At 31.3% G+C, this 17113-nt stretch overlaps 2 protein-coding genes across 12 annotated transcripts in view; one reads left to right on the forward strand and one right to left on the reverse strand.

The window, feature by feature from the left end:
• LOC143064790 (exosome RNA helicase MTR4-like) overlaps nt 1–11570 on the forward strand; it is a 30037-nt gene extending 18467 nt beyond the window's left edge. The window contains exons 20-25 of the mRNA XM_076237894.1: nt 1334–1429; nt 2642–2805; nt 5564–5726; nt 6055–6221; nt 6694–6794; nt 9530–11570. Coding sequence (XP_076094009.1) covers nt 1334–1429; nt 2642–2805; nt 5564–5726; nt 6055–6221; nt 6694–6794; nt 9530–9582 — 744 coding nt within the window. The 3' untranslated portion in view covers nt 9583–11570. The remainder of the gene's footprint in view (nt 1–1333; nt 1430–2641; nt 2806–5563; nt 5727–6054; nt 6222–6693; nt 6795–9529) is intronic.
• Nucleotides 11571–12767: 1197 nt separating this feature from the next.
• Nucleotides 12768–17113, reverse strand: part of LOC143064830 (solute carrier family 4 member 11-like) — an 83201-nt gene continuing 78855 nt past the window's right edge. For all 11 annotated transcript variants that reach the window (XM_076237997.1, XM_076238006.1, XM_076238015.1 and 8 more), the window contains 3 exons: nt 15979–16174; nt 15465–15634; nt 12768–14675 (listed from right to left, as the gene is read on the reverse strand). In XM_076237997.1, coding sequence (XP_076094112.1) covers nt 14615–14675; nt 15465–15634; nt 15979–16174 — 427 coding nt within the window. In that variant the 3' untranslated portion in view covers nt 12768–14614. The remainder of the gene's footprint in view (nt 14676–15464; nt 15635–15978; nt 16175–17113) is intronic.

Below are 17113 nucleotides of genomic sequence, written 5' to 3' on the forward strand. Positions count from 1 at the left end.
ATAGATAGTATGAGGATTTAATATATGAATTTACAATGGAGAAAAAAATACTCTTCTTCTTTATCCAGACAATAACATTAACAAACAAAGCCTCATTAAGGGGTACACTGTAACTTCCATGAGCATGATGAGGACATCATAACAAGAGGAAACATCAACAGCATAATATAATAAAAACACATAACAAAACAATTACAAACAAACCGCGCGCTGCGATAAAGTTACTGAGCATTGTCGAAAATTACGCGATTACCACAGCGCTATCCAAAAATCCTGGGGAGAACACTGAATTAAGTGTTTCTGTAGCTTTAGGAATAGTTGAGGGTTATTAAGAAAGTTGTAACTTGTTTTATTTTAATTTGCTAGAATTCCAAAATTCAATTAACATATAATGACAATTTCCTTACTTTTCAATTTTGTAACAATCATAGTTTACAATTGTAATAAAGAAAAAAACATTTAGTTTTTTTCGTGTCCCAAGCAAGGGTTGTGCGAGCGGCAGACAAATGTTGTCCGTGCATTTTCTCATGAACCGTTCAACCAAAGCTTTTAAAATTTTAATATGTTGTTTTTGACAACAAAATGGAGGTCAAGTTCAATAATGACGATTTTTACTTTTACTGTTCAGGAGTTATGGTTCTTGAAAGATTTCCAGTCCTGTCTGTGCATTTACTCATGAACTGTTCAACCAAAGCTTTTAATATTTAAAGATGTTGTTACTTATGTCAAAATGGAATTCAAGTTCAATGATGACTATTTTCACTTTTACCGTTCAGGAGTAATGATTCTTGAAAGATTGAAAAATGGTGTTTCCAGTCGTGTCAGTGTATTTACTTATGAACCGTTAACCAAAGCTTTTCAAATTTAAATATGTTGTTACTGTCAGATGACAAAATTGAGGTCAGGTTCAATAATGACGATTTTGACTTTTACCGTTCAGGAGTTCTGGTCCTTGTGATATTAAAAAATGCCAGGACACAAATAAATGTTATTAAATCTGGTTTGCTGTCGCTCTTACAGCCTCTTGTTTTCATGTGATCTGATTTTATGCATTAACTGCGGCAAATTTTAATTTAAAAACAATCATGGGATAGTTTTACATCAAATGGAATTGAAGACAAATATCTTAATACAAGACTTATATTGTTTAAAGAAATAACTACATACAATCACAAAACATTTTATAGAAAATTGACCTTCACAAAACCCAGATTAAACTGGGGGTAACACAGTATTATGCAGATAATATGCGTCTTTTTTTTTTACAGTAAAGATATTGTCTCATGGTAGAGTGCTTATTTTTATATTTTTTAAATGATAAATTTCTTTTCAGAAAATAGAGGCATTTGAACATCGGATGTACTCCCATCCTTTACACAAAGATCCAAAATTAACAGAATTGTACAAACTGTTTGAGAGGAAAGCTAAGGTAAGTTGTTTAAAACAATCATTAAAAAGTATTCTTTCACTACATATAATATAGATTAACTTTACTGTTACTGTCAGATATGATCAAATAAATGGATATTAAAACTTTATGGTTAAGCATACAACTATTTTAGTTCAAAGTGTTATCAGTGGTTGATCAATGATATAAAAAGGGTGGTCATGAGCCACTCACACAGACTACACGAAATACGTCGGACCGTCGGACAAATCCGGTGAATAATGGATCGGTCTGGTAAAATTTTGTTGAATTCCGGTCCGAATGTCCGGTGTTTTTTTTTTTCATGGATTTTCTAACATTCTAGCAAAATTGCCAAACGATCTCAGCGATGTTTATTTTGTTCAACCGCTAGCTTTATGCCGAACATCGCCAACCAGTAATGTGTAAATCCGGGTAAAAACATATCTGACTGTCAAAAACAACAATGGATGCCATCATTGGCACAACCGGAAATGTAAATAAAACCGGATCAGATTCTGGGAACGGATAAGGATAATTCCGGGTTTGCCGATTTAAATACAATGAATGAATAAAAATCCAAGCAGATCACAACATTTAGCTATGAAATATAACCACAAGAATTGAAAACCAAAAGATATATGAAAAAGAAAGAAGAAACAGGAAATAATATTTTATACAGAAACTCTAAATTATGTTTAGTTCAACAAACATTGTCAAAATCCAATAAAATGGGACATTACTCTTCACTGAAATGCATTCAAGCAATTGTGCACAACTTTCATAACAATATCCCCTCTTGTTACATCATTTTGTTTTAATTTGTGCATTTTGGGGAGGAGTAGGGCACAACAAAGTCATATGTTTGTTGTTTTTCATCGGATAATATACAATTAGATGTAAAAAAAAATGGTCTGGTAAAATTTCATTCGGTCTGGTAAAGCTAGGATGCTTGCCAGACCGAATGTCCTGTAAAAATAAAATTCATTCGCGTAGTCTGCTCACACAAAATGTAATCTGCTTGAAATATATGTTGTTGAAAATCAGACACTTTACTTAAAAAACTAAAATTTTCAACCTTTTAGGGTTGTTCAAGACATCTTTGGCCAGCCACCCTTCTTACATAGAGCTGAGAAGGGAAAAAAGTGTAGGAAAGACCAATAATGATAAATTATAAGTTGATATATTAAGCAATGAATTATAAAAATCTCATTAAGTTAGAATTAATTTTTGAAGGTTGGTGCTGAAATAAAAAATATAAAGACAGAACTAAAAAAGAAGAAATCTTTGTTACAAATGGATGAATTGAAATGTAGGAAGAGAGTATTAAGAAGATTGGGATACTGTACAGCATCAGATGTTATAGAGATGAAAGGCAGAGTAGCGTGTGAAATTAGCAGGTAATAAAGAAAGATGATAATGAGGAGGAAATGAGGCTCTGGAAATTTGGATTAATGTGGTACCAAACTCCTCGACTAAAATTAACATGGCTCTTTATAATTTGACAAAATATTTACTTTGATGCTTTGACAAAAATATAAAAAAAAACAAAAAACTTGAACCACACTTTATAAGAAAAATTTCATTGGATATATAGCAGTTTTTCAAACACTAATTTTGATGTGATTTGAATGTTCAGCTGATTTTACAGAGTTATCTCCCTGTAGTGTTATGTACCACCTTAAAAGTTAATGAGATAGCAACAGAGAAAGGCAGTTTAATTCCATCCAAACACAAGCAGGTGTTTGCTTATGTATTGAGTGTTTGATAAAGTGTGAAAAGAAAGCAACTTTAAACAGACAACCAAAGAATTTACTATAGTTTTACCAGAACATAAAAATTTGTCTCTAACTTGTAAAAACACTACTGTACATGAGAAACTATTCATGATTTAAATTTAAATTTTCATCAGAGCTGTTTCCAACAATTTAATTCATTTTGAATAATATTGCTCAGTTGATCCATGAAAATACAGTAGACTCCACCTAATCGGATATCAGCTAAACTAATATATCGGCTATTGTAATATTATTTCAAAACACCAAACCCTTCCTTATATGTTTAATGTTAATTTTATCGTGTAATCGAATATCGGATAAAAAAATATATTGGCAAATCGGATAAGAATATTCAGGTAATTTTGTTAAAAACCATGTACAATCGGATATTTTCAATGTTTTTCTGACAGGAAATGGACCCAGAAGTTACGAATTTGCTATCTTGCAGACCAGAAGATTTTTTATAAATAAAAAAGATCTATTTCTTATTAAATTGTTGTCTTTATTCATTGTTTTCCTTTGTCATGTGAATTAGATGCCCTTTTACTTCAAATGGTTTGAATTTATTTATAAATTATGCAAGACTCATGTGACAAGAGCAGTACGTTGATGTTGGGAGAATTTTGATTAAACTCTAAATGCTTATAGAATGAGAAATACAATCTAAACTGAATGTACCTCCTTCTGAATAATTTATTGCAATATGAATATAAATCCCTTTTGACAAGAGAAATCTGACTTTTGTCAGAAATATTTTTTTCAAATGTGCAAAGATAATCACATGTCATGGCAGCCATATTGGTTTGTTTTTCCAATTTGTGAAGAAGCCTCTAAAACATTAGTCTTCAGAAAAACGTAAACTTTATGCAATAATATTTTATCAATCATAATTATTTTCATAAATTTAAATTTGATTATTTAAAGAATTAAAATTATAACAATTACGATATTTCAGGACATTTGATTTATTTTAATAAATATAGGCTTTAAGAACTGCAAGTGCAAACAAATTTAATCATTACATAATCAGCTGATAATTTTTTACGCAAACATTGTGGTGATGTAACTGATACAAATCACTCCACCAATCCTCCAGCCCTTTCACATATTAAGCAATTGTCAGGGTTAGTAACATCTCAGGATTAGATCTACTTATAATGGCAGAATATTCAATGAATATACATTCATCGTCTAATTGAATATATTGGATAATCAGATATTTTTAGCTGACATTTTGGGTATCCGATTGGCTGGAGTCTACTGTACTTGAATTGGGTCCTTTTAGTTTTGTTGTCATGATATGCAAAATTTTGAAATAGCTCATTTTGTGAAACTTTAAAAAATGTATACTTACAAGTTTGTGATAGTTTACAGTACTATGTGTAATGACTACAAAGTTGTTGATATTGAGATATATCTGACATATTTTCAGTACTTCCTTCCAGTTTGATAATATGGACTTCTTTTTCTCTAGGCCAAAAAAAAATATATGTCTGTTTAAGGTTACATCATCAAAATAAATAGGGTAGGTAGGTCGGTATTTCTATTTTATTATTTTTTTTCCATTTTATTTTTTGCGTCATGATTTTGAGTTGTGCAGTCTGTCGTGCCGTGGTCCGAGTTGTCCATGGGCTGAGTTTACCCGTATTTTTAATGATTGGATTATTTTTCTTGGTTATTGGTTGGAAAAAAATGGCGGCAAAGTTTTTATTTCATTACACGAGTCGCGAGTTTCCTTAAAACAGATGTCATATTCACGATTGTGAACAGGCAATTGATTAAATTTATTGGCAACCATTACTTCGCTTTTGACACAAGTTCTATTAATTTTTCACTTTATGATGGAAATAAAATGGTTTAGGGTCGGCGCTCAAAATAGGGTCGGTCATATAACCGTAAACAGACATATATTTTTTTTTGGCCCTATCTTTAATTATATTTATATGAAGATAAAAGGAAATGAGAGGTTTGTCCCATTGAGACAGAAACACCTTAACACTAACAGCCTAAAGACAATTCAATATTTATTTAATAAAATATTGTTCAAATTAAGTTAAGCATGCATAAGACATCTAAATTCAATATTTTTATTCATCAACTACCGGTAGCGTGAATATTATTATTGTTACCAGGGGTGGCTGAGTGGTCTAAGTAGTTACTACTGTAATCACTAGCCAGTCAACACTGAAGTTGTGAGTTCAAACCTCCCTTGTGCGGTTGCACTCAGCTTGTCAGTTTTCCTATTGAAGGTCAGTGGTTTTCTCTGGGCATTTCGGCTTCCTCCACCAATAAAAACTAGCCGCCACAAAATAGCCTAAATGCGGTACTTAAAAGTGGTGTTAAATCACCAACGATCTAATCTATTATTGTTATATTTCAGTGGTGATGAGTTGTTGATGACAGAGTTGTTGTTTAATGGTGTATTTAATGATTTGTCGGTGCAGCAATGTTGTGCTTTAGTCAGCTGTTTTGTGTTTGATGAGAAAGCCAATGAAATGCCTAAATTAACAGAAACATTATCAGGGCCTCTAAGAATCATGCAAGTAAGTAACTAGTATGACATAAGAATGCCATGTAGCAAACTTTTATGAAAGTTATATTAGATGATTGGATAAAATCAAGAATTTGCTAGTTCCCTTTTAAAGTTTTTATTTATTTCCAAAATAATGATGGTTGAAAAAAATTTGCGCCATCACATTATGCAGAACCAATCTAACTTTATATTCATAAATCCTGACTTCAAAATTGAAAGTTCTTGTACGTATGCCAGATAACAGAGATTAAATAACATCAGGCATACTCTGATTGTTCTTAAGTATACATTCAAATTGATAAGGCAAATATCTTAACAATAGAATTCTTTTCATACAGGATACTGCCAGAAGAATAGCTCGAGTGAGTAGGGAAGCTAAGATTGATGTTGATGAGGAACAATATGTGGAATCATTCAGGCCCCATATGATGGATATTGTAAATGCTTGGTGTAATGGCTGTACCTTTGGACAGATTTGTAAAATGACTGAAGTATTTGAAGGCAAGTCTTAATGAAATACATTTATAATAGATTTTTTTACTGTTTTAGTCATCATCAAGTTATAAGGGGTGAAGAAATGAGCATCTTTTAACAAGAATATTGTTAAAAAATGATTGATAGTAAATTGATGTGAAGCTTCATTTCAAAAGGTATAATTCTCTTTGGCAGTAGATATTTTGTTGGTGCATACTGCCATAAAACACATGCACAGTGAAGCTTGTCTTTCCTTACCAATTTGGGATTTGAACTTATATAATGATTAGTCAAATGTCTGGTTAACGAAAGATTTTACTTAATATATTCATTGTCTTTATACAACACTTCTTCCAAGACAGATTTTCATTTTGCAAAATTCAGTTTAGAAAGATTGTACTGGTTTTACTTTACTAGTGAATTACACTATATTTGTAAGACATACAACCTTAGTGAAATATACATTTATTGTTAATTAAGAATTTAATTGATGTTTTAGGCAGTATTATCCGTTGTATGAGACGTTTAGAGGAAACCTTAAGACAGATGTGTCAAGCTTCTAAAGCTATTGGTAATACAGAGCTAGAAAATAAATTTGCTGAAGGTAAGCAAAAAACTACTTACTTTATTTGTGTATTATGATTAATTTTACTTGTATAATACATAATAGTTTAGGTATATGTGAGGTCTTTACACATTATAATTGCTTACAAAATAAAAAAATTTCACAAAACCAAAATGTGCAATCCCTGTATGAATTTATAAAGATTCTTCAAAGAATGTTGGGCTGTCAACACTGAGGTTGTGAGTTCAAACCCCACTCGTACAGGGGCACTTGACTCCAATCTTAATTGGCTAAGATTGTCTGTTTCCCCTCCCCCGACTGAGGTTGTCAGGGTATGGATAGGTAGGTAGGCAAATTATTTTATTTTATTTCTTGATATAATTTTTCTATATTGAATTTTTACAAAATTCGACAGGTAAGGCTCAAGTCAAGAAAAGTGGGGTATTCCCTGTATTCAGTGTACACCCCAGTTTTCTAGTGTTAAAAACGGTATAAAGGGACCTCCTTTTTAACCGGATTTTTGTGACAAAAATGTCGGTTATTGATTTGGGGATGTACGGCGGGCGGCCGGGCGGGCGGGCGGCAATCAAATGTTGTCCGTGCATTAACTCATGAACCGTTCAACCAAAGCTTTTAAAATTTTGATATGTTATTACTGACAACTATACGAAGGTCAAGTTCAATAATGGCGATTATGACTTTTACCGTTCAGGAGTTATGGTTCTTGAAAGATTGAAAAATGGAGTTTCCAGTAGTGTCCGTGCATTTACGCATGAACTGTTCTACCAAAGCTTCCCAAATTTTAATATGTTGTTACTAATGACAGAATGGAGGTCAAGTTCAATAATGACGAATTTGACTTTTACCGTTGAGGAGTTATGGTTCTTGAAAGATTGAAAAATGGAATTTCCAGTGGTGTCCGTGCATTTATGCATGAACTGTTCTACCAAAGCTTCCGAAATTTTAATATGCTGTTACTGATGACAAAATGGAGGTCAAGTTAAATAATGATGATTTTGACTTTTACTGTTCAGGAGTTATGGTTCTTGAAAGATTGAAAAATGGTGTTTCCCGTCGTGTCCGTGCATTTTCTCATGAACCATTCAACCAAAGCTTTTGAAATTTTAATATGTTGTTACTGATGACAAAATAGAGGTCAAGTTCAATAATGACGATTTTGACTTTTACCGTTCAGGAGTTATGGTTCTTGAAAGATCATAAAATGGCGTTTCCATTCACGTTGTTGCATTTAATCATGAACCATTCAATCTAAGCTTTTCAAATTTTAATATGTTGATACTGATGACAAAATGGAGGTCAAATTTGATATTGACGATTTTCACTTTCACCATTCATCAGTAATGGTTCTTGTGACACAAATAAATGTTAATAAATCCGGTTTGCTGTCGTTGTGACAGCCTCTTGTTTCCTATCCATTTTATGGTATATATCTACAAAAGCGCACATTCTACATGTGATAATAATGTTTAATGATAGCAAGTGTTTTATTAGTTAAAATTCAAGCTTATTTCAAGTCTAATTTGATGTATAACTCACAACAATTCCTTTGTTCACCAATTCATACCTTGATAATTACTTATGAGAAGACAAAAAGATATGTTAATCACTTGGGAATTAAAATTCAATTAATAAAATTTTTCAATAGAAGTGAACATAATTCAGTTATGTTCAGTTACTCCTGGATCATGCAGCTTGGTCAATTGATTCCTAAACAAAAGATTTATATGTTTTTTCGAGTTCTAGAAAAAACAAGGCTTCCCTTAATCATGTTTTGTTGTTCCTAGAATACTTTAAGTATTTATAAATTCAACTGATGCAGTTATAACGTTAAAACGTGCCCTTTTGTAAATTTCATGCCATAAATTGAAAAACAAAAACACATTTAAACTGGGTTTTTTTTACACCAAAAATCAGGGAATACACGTATCCCACATTTCCTGACTTTTGCCCAACCTGTTCGAAGACAAAGTAGATTGATTTCAAAGCACGATTCAGACCAATTTTTACTCAAAGATTGTATCCTTTAAATAGGAACAGAGGTTAAAGACAAAGCCAATCAAAGTGCACTCAGTGGGTTGAAAGATGCTTCAGATTTTTTATTTTCAAAGATCACCCTTCCACACAACACGTGTGGCAAGGCATTATGTTTGTTTTCCTCGACTCCGAATCATATAGATGCTTCAATCAAAAATGCATTGATTTAAAAGGCTTGTTGACTACAGCATCGGTAAGGTATCACAAAAAACCAACGCTCATTGACTACGGCATAGGAAAGATATCACCAAAAACCAACATAGCAAAATAAAATTTTGGACAAGAATGGCCAATAAAATTTTTCGAGTCTCGATGATATTACAGGGTCGGTCGGGGAGGGGAAACAAACACCAATAAAAACTGGCTGCCAAAAGCGGTGCGTAAAAGTGGCATTTAAACACAAAAATCAAATCAAATCAAAGAACAAAATATAAAGAACTTATTGAATTTCTTTTCTTGTTTTTGAAATTTCATTCAATTAATTAGTTGTCATGAACATGAATGTCTTCAAGAAATAAGACCAGTAAGTATTTTGAAAGTAACTTTTTAAAATTATGACTAAGCCTATTGTGATTTACATTATTTCAATAACTTATCAGAAGAACAAATGTGTGAAGCAGTCATTTTGGTGAGAATGGGAATTAAAAGTGAATTCTTGATGTTCAGATATTTATTTTAAAAGTATTAAAAACTGTAAAGTCATGTATTGTTTTTTTCAGGAATTCGGAGGATAAAGAGAGACATTGTGTTTGCAGCAAGTTTATATTTGTGATGCTTCTGTCAAAGTCATCTCTTAAGAATGAAGATCTCAGGTAGCTTCAATACTATGTGGAGTATGGCCAAGAAATCTCATTGTCCTGATATACATGTCATCCTTAATAAGCATGGAAGTTGTAAAATTCACATAGTGAATTGACTTGACCATACAAACATCATTTGACATGAATAATTGTAAATGGCATGAGTCTAAATAAGTTGCAGTCAATACATGTGTATAACTTTATGTCTGTTTCCTTTGATAACATTTACCAGAATAAGAAATACAACAGTAGAATAACAAATTGTGGATTTACCTTGAAATAGTACAGGTTTCCTTTTTGATTAGAAAACCTAGAATTATTTTTTTTAAAAGGGGAAGGGCTATTAAATTGTTTTGTCATTTTGTCATTCAAGTTATGTTTTGATGTATAAGTAAGATATCAATATGAAGAAATGTATTATTTATTTTTATGATTACAATATGTAAACTGCTATTTTATTTTATCTGCAATTTCTTACAAATTATGAGGCCTATATATCAGGCAGGGTCTTGCAAAGACTAGCAATAATGAGGTCAGAAAAATTTCCCACTGCAAAAAACAATGTTTTATGCCAAGAAATGTTTTAGACTCACAGTACTTACTTGAAAACGATTTTTTATGAATGAAATTATTTGACTGTTAAGTTTTTGTTGAGATCTGTTGCCAGTCTGTTTATTAATCATTTCCCAGCACAATAATAAAAAGTATTGCCATCCAACATGTCTGTTTACCTGTCATTGCTTATTTGAAATTTGATATTTTTAAAATGTCTTGATTTTGATGAAAGATTGATATCCAACAGACTATTAAATTAAGTGTTGTTGTTATAAGACTCTCTACATATTAAGTTATATGTAAGATAAATAGTAAGTTCATAGAACTTGAGACTTAAAAATTAGATAAACCAGAAATACAGATCTGTACCTTATCACTGTCAAACTACATGTATATGATACAATATTAATGTGATGGAACAAATTTAGTTTTAATCCTTCTTTCAAAAGTGTCCATGTGAGCTTTTATCACCCATTGAAACTCTAAAAGCTGACTTGTTTGCAAAAAATAATGATTATTGATTTTTGCCCGAGTTGTTTGTACAGAAAAAAGTACATAAGAATCATGGTACTTAACTTCTGGAGAAATATGATATTATTTTGTTGTTGAAAAAACCATGATTATTATCTGAAAGTAAAAATGTAAATAACACAAAAATGAAAGGAGTAGGTCCAGTAAGACCCCTTTTTGGCCCCAAAATTTAGCAGTTTTACAAAATTGATAAAATGTAAACTTTTAGTTATTCATTGGACAGTAGAATGCTTCTGCTACATAAATTTGGGCTGATTTTGAAAATACAATGCACATATATCGGGTACTAGCACCATTAAGTCATGCTAAATTACTGAAATCTACACAATTCTAGCATTTTTGTTAAATTTTAGACGGTTTTCGTGTAAAACGAAAGTGGCCGCATTCGTGTTCATCCTTAATATTGAAATGTAAGTTGTATTTTATGATAATACATAACATATATAAAGGTTGAGGATGAACACGGATGCGGCCACTTTTATTTTTGACAAAAACCATCTGAAAAATGACATTTTTCGTCATATTTGGTAGATTTTTCATATTTCAGCTTGAATCTGTGCGTTTTTTATGACTTAATCAGTTAAAATCTTTCACATAAACTAATTGATTCAAATAAAATAGACACTTAAGTGTTCAAAAAGTGGTCAAAATCTTTCGTCAGATGAACATGAAATTTGAGGCCAAAATCGGTCCTTACCGGACCTTCTCCTTTGTTAGTATTGTTATATAAGTTGTTTTTATTTTTAAAAGCTTCGTAACCTGGTTGGTAACGATATATGGCAAACATTAAATGTAAATATTCATTTGTCATTTTATCATGCTGTACATATTATTATTATTGGAAGAAATAAAATAGTGATATAGAATATCTAAATTCGTTATTTTTGTTGATTTTAAACAACTTCATCTTTGATGGTCGGTTGCTTATGATGCATAAAACTGAAGATTCAATGCATGTCTCGCCATTACAAAATTAACACTAAGGTACATGATTCTGGCAGCCACAAATTGTTAGAAATTTATGATATAAAGGTCAGTTTCAAGGGAACCACTATTGGTAATTCAATGATGTTTGGTATGCATTTGTTTATGAATTGGTACATCATAGTATCATGAAGATTATTTGACCCTGGCCCCTCAGTCATGTTTTTTTCAACTGTAGAATTTTTGCATAGTTCACATGTTAAACCAAATGATTTTGTGTATGGAGTAATACAAGCATTGGCACATCTCCCATTCATTAAGGCTAGTTGTCCCTGCCCACTCAGTCATGGTATATCAACAATGCAACTTTTGCATAGTTGACATGGTAAAGTTTGATTAGGATAGTTAAAGGGGTTAGCCTATAGTTGTATTAGCATTTGCATGACTGCATGTCTGTGGCATTTCCTCTGTAATTATTTGGCCCTGTGCTTTCAGTCGTGCTTCATTGACATGAAATATTTTTATGATTTACATATTCATAATATTCCTATTTCAACATTTGCATTTTCCATAAGGGTGAGACATGTCTGTTTATCAACCATTCATATTCATTTGGTACTAGATTTGGTGGACTAGTAGAGAGAAAACAGAAATTTAAGTGCTGAACAAAATTTGATGCGACTCGAACAAGTGAGAGGTTTAGCTAGTTTTAATACCAGGTTTAATCCACCATTTTCTACATAAGAAAATGCCTGTTCCAAGTCAGGAATATGACAATTGTCGTTTGATGTGTTTCAGCTTTTGATTAGTGAATTTTCCTTGGAGTTCAGTATTTACATGATTTTACTATATGCATATTATTTTATAGCTATATCAAATATCCATTACAATACAATTAGTAGCCATGAGTATGTTTACCATCATGATATATTTTACAATTTGGCAATGTTGTAGACCAGTAAAACAGGTAGTTCAAATTTGATGTTTTTTGTTGATTGTCATTTGTCATTCTTGGGTTATGATGCCCCTTGATACTTCTATTCTATCAACACACCCAGATGTGTAGATCATATCATTTCCTCTTCCTCAGTCTTGGTTGAGAAGTTTATCATTTTTAAAAGTTTTGGGTAATGGCTAACACAAATAATTTTGCATCAAAATAAATTTTATTAAAAATAGCTTTCTGGGTAACAAATTCTTGATTAACAAATACTGCAAATAGCAGAATATTGTAAATAACAAATGACTAATATCCACTCTTATCATTATTTACAATTATAAAATCCAATCGAACATTGAAATATTATAATAAATAAACATAACAATCAAAAGTCACTGTCACAGACTTAAACACGGAAATTTTCATTAAAATTGAAAATTCTTTGACAATATTTTGAAAGACTTGCAAAAACCTTACAATTTTTAAAACACAAAAGATATGCAAAATATTTACAAATGTACAACTGAAAATAAGTGAAACTACTGGCAAGTGTTTGAATGAACAAATCGTAAAAACTAAACACACTTCAAATAGCATTCATATAAGTTAATATGGCGTAATGACATTTCATTTAAAAGTAGTGCTTCAGAATATATGAACCAAAAAATTATATATTCAACTTAATACAAATTTATATAGGCTTAAATTTGTGAAAACAATGAAATAGTATATCCAGTAATAATACTCTTGTGATTCAATAACAACATCCTGAGCAGTCAATGTAATCATACTCTGGTCAGTCAGTATATCAATAATATTATCATGCTCAGTCAGACAATCTTTAAAGTACCCTGGCCAATTAAGGTAAGGTTAATGAGTTTATCAACAGCCTGGTCAGTCTGTTAGTTTGAACACTTATTATTTTGTAATGCCATCATATTTTTATTTTTCTTCATAAGAACTAATGAAAATAAACAACTACAGTAGAACACAAAGCTAAGACTATAATGCCCTGCAAGTCTTGGACCTTGTTTTCAAATTCAGTTATCTTAATTGCTATTTGTTTTCCAATTCTAATCAAACTTGGTGTTTATTGTTCAATACAATAATACTTTGTTGTCTAAAATCTATGTCAAAATTAACACATATCAAAGAAAATATTTTACATAAAAACAAAATATTTTTTTTATTTAAATATGAGCAAATAGTGAATTTCAGTTTTCTGGATCCATATTTTGACTAAATTGTTGGAATTTAAGAAAATGTATGATCCATACTTTCTTTTCCTCCTTTGAATTGGTTAAATACTCATATGAAATGATGTTGTATTACATGAACTGTACAAAATGTATGAACAAGTTCAAGATCATGTTGAGTAATGAGAGTGCACATCAAACTGCATTGGCAACAAAACAAAACTACTTCATGTATATATTTACAACAAAACTATTTTGACACATATCAAATCACTTGCATAACAGTAGCATCATTTCTAAACCCATAAATGTTTCTTTGGAAACCAATAGTATGGTTGATTTGACCTCATAAAATGTTTGGTTCACAAACACCAAACAATCATTTGTTCACGCTTTCTTCAAGCGAATATTGCTTATTGAGATATTAGTCGATGGATTAATCATTATTTTTTTTTCGTTGAGTAATTTAATAATTTCAATATTGATAGTTGAGCAAAAAGACATCTCTCATTATCAGAGCAAAAAGAGATCTTTCATTATTAAATATTAATAATAAGAAACAACATTCTGTATTTTTGGTGCAATTCTTTATCAGCAATTCAATACTGATGAATTTTCATTTGGGTCTTTTGTGTCCTTTTAATACAGAAAAATCTAAATTTGTATAGAACTAGTGGTTAAAAAATCTACTGTATTATAAACATCAAAGAAGAAATTCACTACATCTGTTTAAGTCTTTCTTTTTGTATAAATTAATTGAAAAAAAATCCAGACACAATTCTTGACAAAGTGCACAGAACATGTTGATCAGGAACTGTTAGTATATATGGCTGCCATCTTTAATAATATTCTGTTCTTTCAATGTCCATCTAAAGCTTTGAGATATTTTGGCTCAATGAACTTTGGTGTCAGTTTATGCCTGTAAAAGACAACAATAACAGTTATTACTGAGGATAGAAACTGAATAGAGTCGTGAGTAACTCTGTACCATACTTTAACAGGAATAGATCACATGTATAAATGCTTCTACTTAATATGAAAATGTACATTTTCTGGCTGCCAAAAAGTCCTATGTAACTGTATCAAACAGCAATCTGGATAGCCTGTGTGTATAGGCTTCCATTTGTAATGATATGGTCCTATAAATTTATTATTGTTTTTTTGTGGATTTCATGTGTGTATAAGTTAACCACAAATACAAATGTTTAAGGAAGTACCATAGGCTTGTATGCAAACATTGACAAAACCACTATATCAAATATCCATCAAAATAGAATTTTTCCTTAATCCATGGAAATTAGAATCAACAAAATTAAATGAAACCACGTTATCTTTTCTTGCTGTTATTGTCAGTTGTAGCACTTTGTATGATCACTCCAGAAATTAAAGATTGCTTAAATAGAATGGCAGTTGAAATTTATTTTTTTACCTTGAAATAGAGATCACAAATATGAATCTGTACCACATTTAAAGAAAATCAAGATGCAAAAATCAATACAGCTCTGTAAGATGTTCTGTCAGTTTGATACTAATCTTTGGACATTGTAGAATTTTGGTGAGGCGGTGTGAGGATGGAAATTATGTTTCAATGTCTCAAAAAACATTTAAAAGAGTGTTAATTTATAATTAAGGAATACTTGCTTTTATGAGAAAGACCCCTTTAGAAAACAACTCTTTCATCTACTATCTCAAACTAAATCATTCTTACCTTATAGGCATCAGTAACATGATGAGAATTGGGAACACCATTTTCATGTAAGGAATCGGTGAGAATCCAAATATACAGAGGACAAATAGTTGTAATATCTGTGTGACTGTAAACAAATGGATCTTTCTCTGTGGCACTCGACGTATGTAATGGTTAGGTGGGTATGCTGCCTGAAAGTATAAATTATATTCTATGGGTACTAAAATTTCTTCCCTTGATCAATTCATAGTGATTTTAAATTTAGGCAACAGTTCTCACAAGCAGGACAAAACAGGAACAAAGCAAGAAAGTAATCTTTATTTATCTGTAAAGGGAGGGCTCCTGTGGGTGCACTCTATACCAATCTTAATTGTCAAGGATTTTCAGTAGTTTTCCTTTCAAAGGTGAGCGGTTTTCTCTGGGCACTCCTACCTTCTCCACCAATAAAAACTGGTCAACACAAATTAGCCCAAAATTGGCTTTTTGTAAATTTGTAAAAAAATCAGATATTTAGGTAAAAAAAGATAACACATACCTGTTCAGTAAAAAACAGCATAATTCTGTCAAACATCTGATTACCAAACAAAGCCGTGATAGCAATGTACAGGAAAAGTCCGTCTAATACTGGTCGTGGAATGTAACTCATTGGATAAGGTAACAACAACAGAGACAAACCAATCATTATATGGGAAATAATCCCTGTCAGTCTGGTCTCTCTCACATACACTACTCTGTAATATAATTTAATATTTTGATATCAGTTTTCCTCCCACACAAAAATCAAAAAGCTCTTCAGAGAACTTTATTGTATACACTAGTGAATAATTGTCTTTCATATCTTGTTTTGTCTTGTTTATAATTTTAAGGACAGAGGTTGCATTATTTTGCTTTAAAAATGAATACCCTAAAGAATAGTGTGTAATCTTCTATTTATGATATTTGTTTATGGTTAAGCTATCATTTAATAATAAGTAAGTAGTGGATAACAAATGGGTTGAGAGTAATTGTCTTTGGTCACAATTCTGTGCATTCGGTTATTTTCTGCAAGTACTAATTTTTGTGGATTCAGGAAAAAAATATTTTTTGGTTTATATTTGATTTCCTAGTTGTGCCAAAGTATCCAATCTAGCCTATAGAAAATGTGTACTTCAAAGTATACAATCTAGCCAATATAAAATGTGAACTTCAAAGTATCCAATCTAGCCAATAGAAAATGTGAACTTCAAAGTATCCAATCTAGCCAATAGAAAATGTGAACTTCAAAGTATCCAATCTAGCCTATAGAAAATGTGAACTTCAAAGTATCCAATCTAGCCTATAGAAAATGTGAACTTCAAAGTATCCAATCTAGCCTATAGAAAACGTGAACTTCAAAGTATCCAATCTAGCCTATAGAAAACGTGAACTTCAAAGTATCCAATCTAGCCTATAGAAAACGTGAACTTCAAAGTATCCAATCTAGCCAATAGAAAATGTGAACTTCAAAGTATCCAACCTAGCCTATAGAAAATGTGTACTTCAAAGTATCCAATCTAGCCTATAGAAAATGTGAACTTCAAAGTATCCAATCTAGCCTATAGAAAATGTGACCTTCAAAGTATCCAATCTAGCCTATAGAAAATGTGAACTTCAAAGTATCCAATCTAGCCTATAGAAAATGTGAACTTCAA

Source organism: Mytilus galloprovincialis, chromosome 1, assembly GCF_965363235.1.
Source record: "Mytilus galloprovincialis chromosome 1, xbMytGall1.hap1.1, whole genome shotgun sequence".
NCBI lineage: Eukaryota > Metazoa > Mollusca > Bivalvia > Mytilida > Mytilidae > Mytilus > Mytilus galloprovincialis.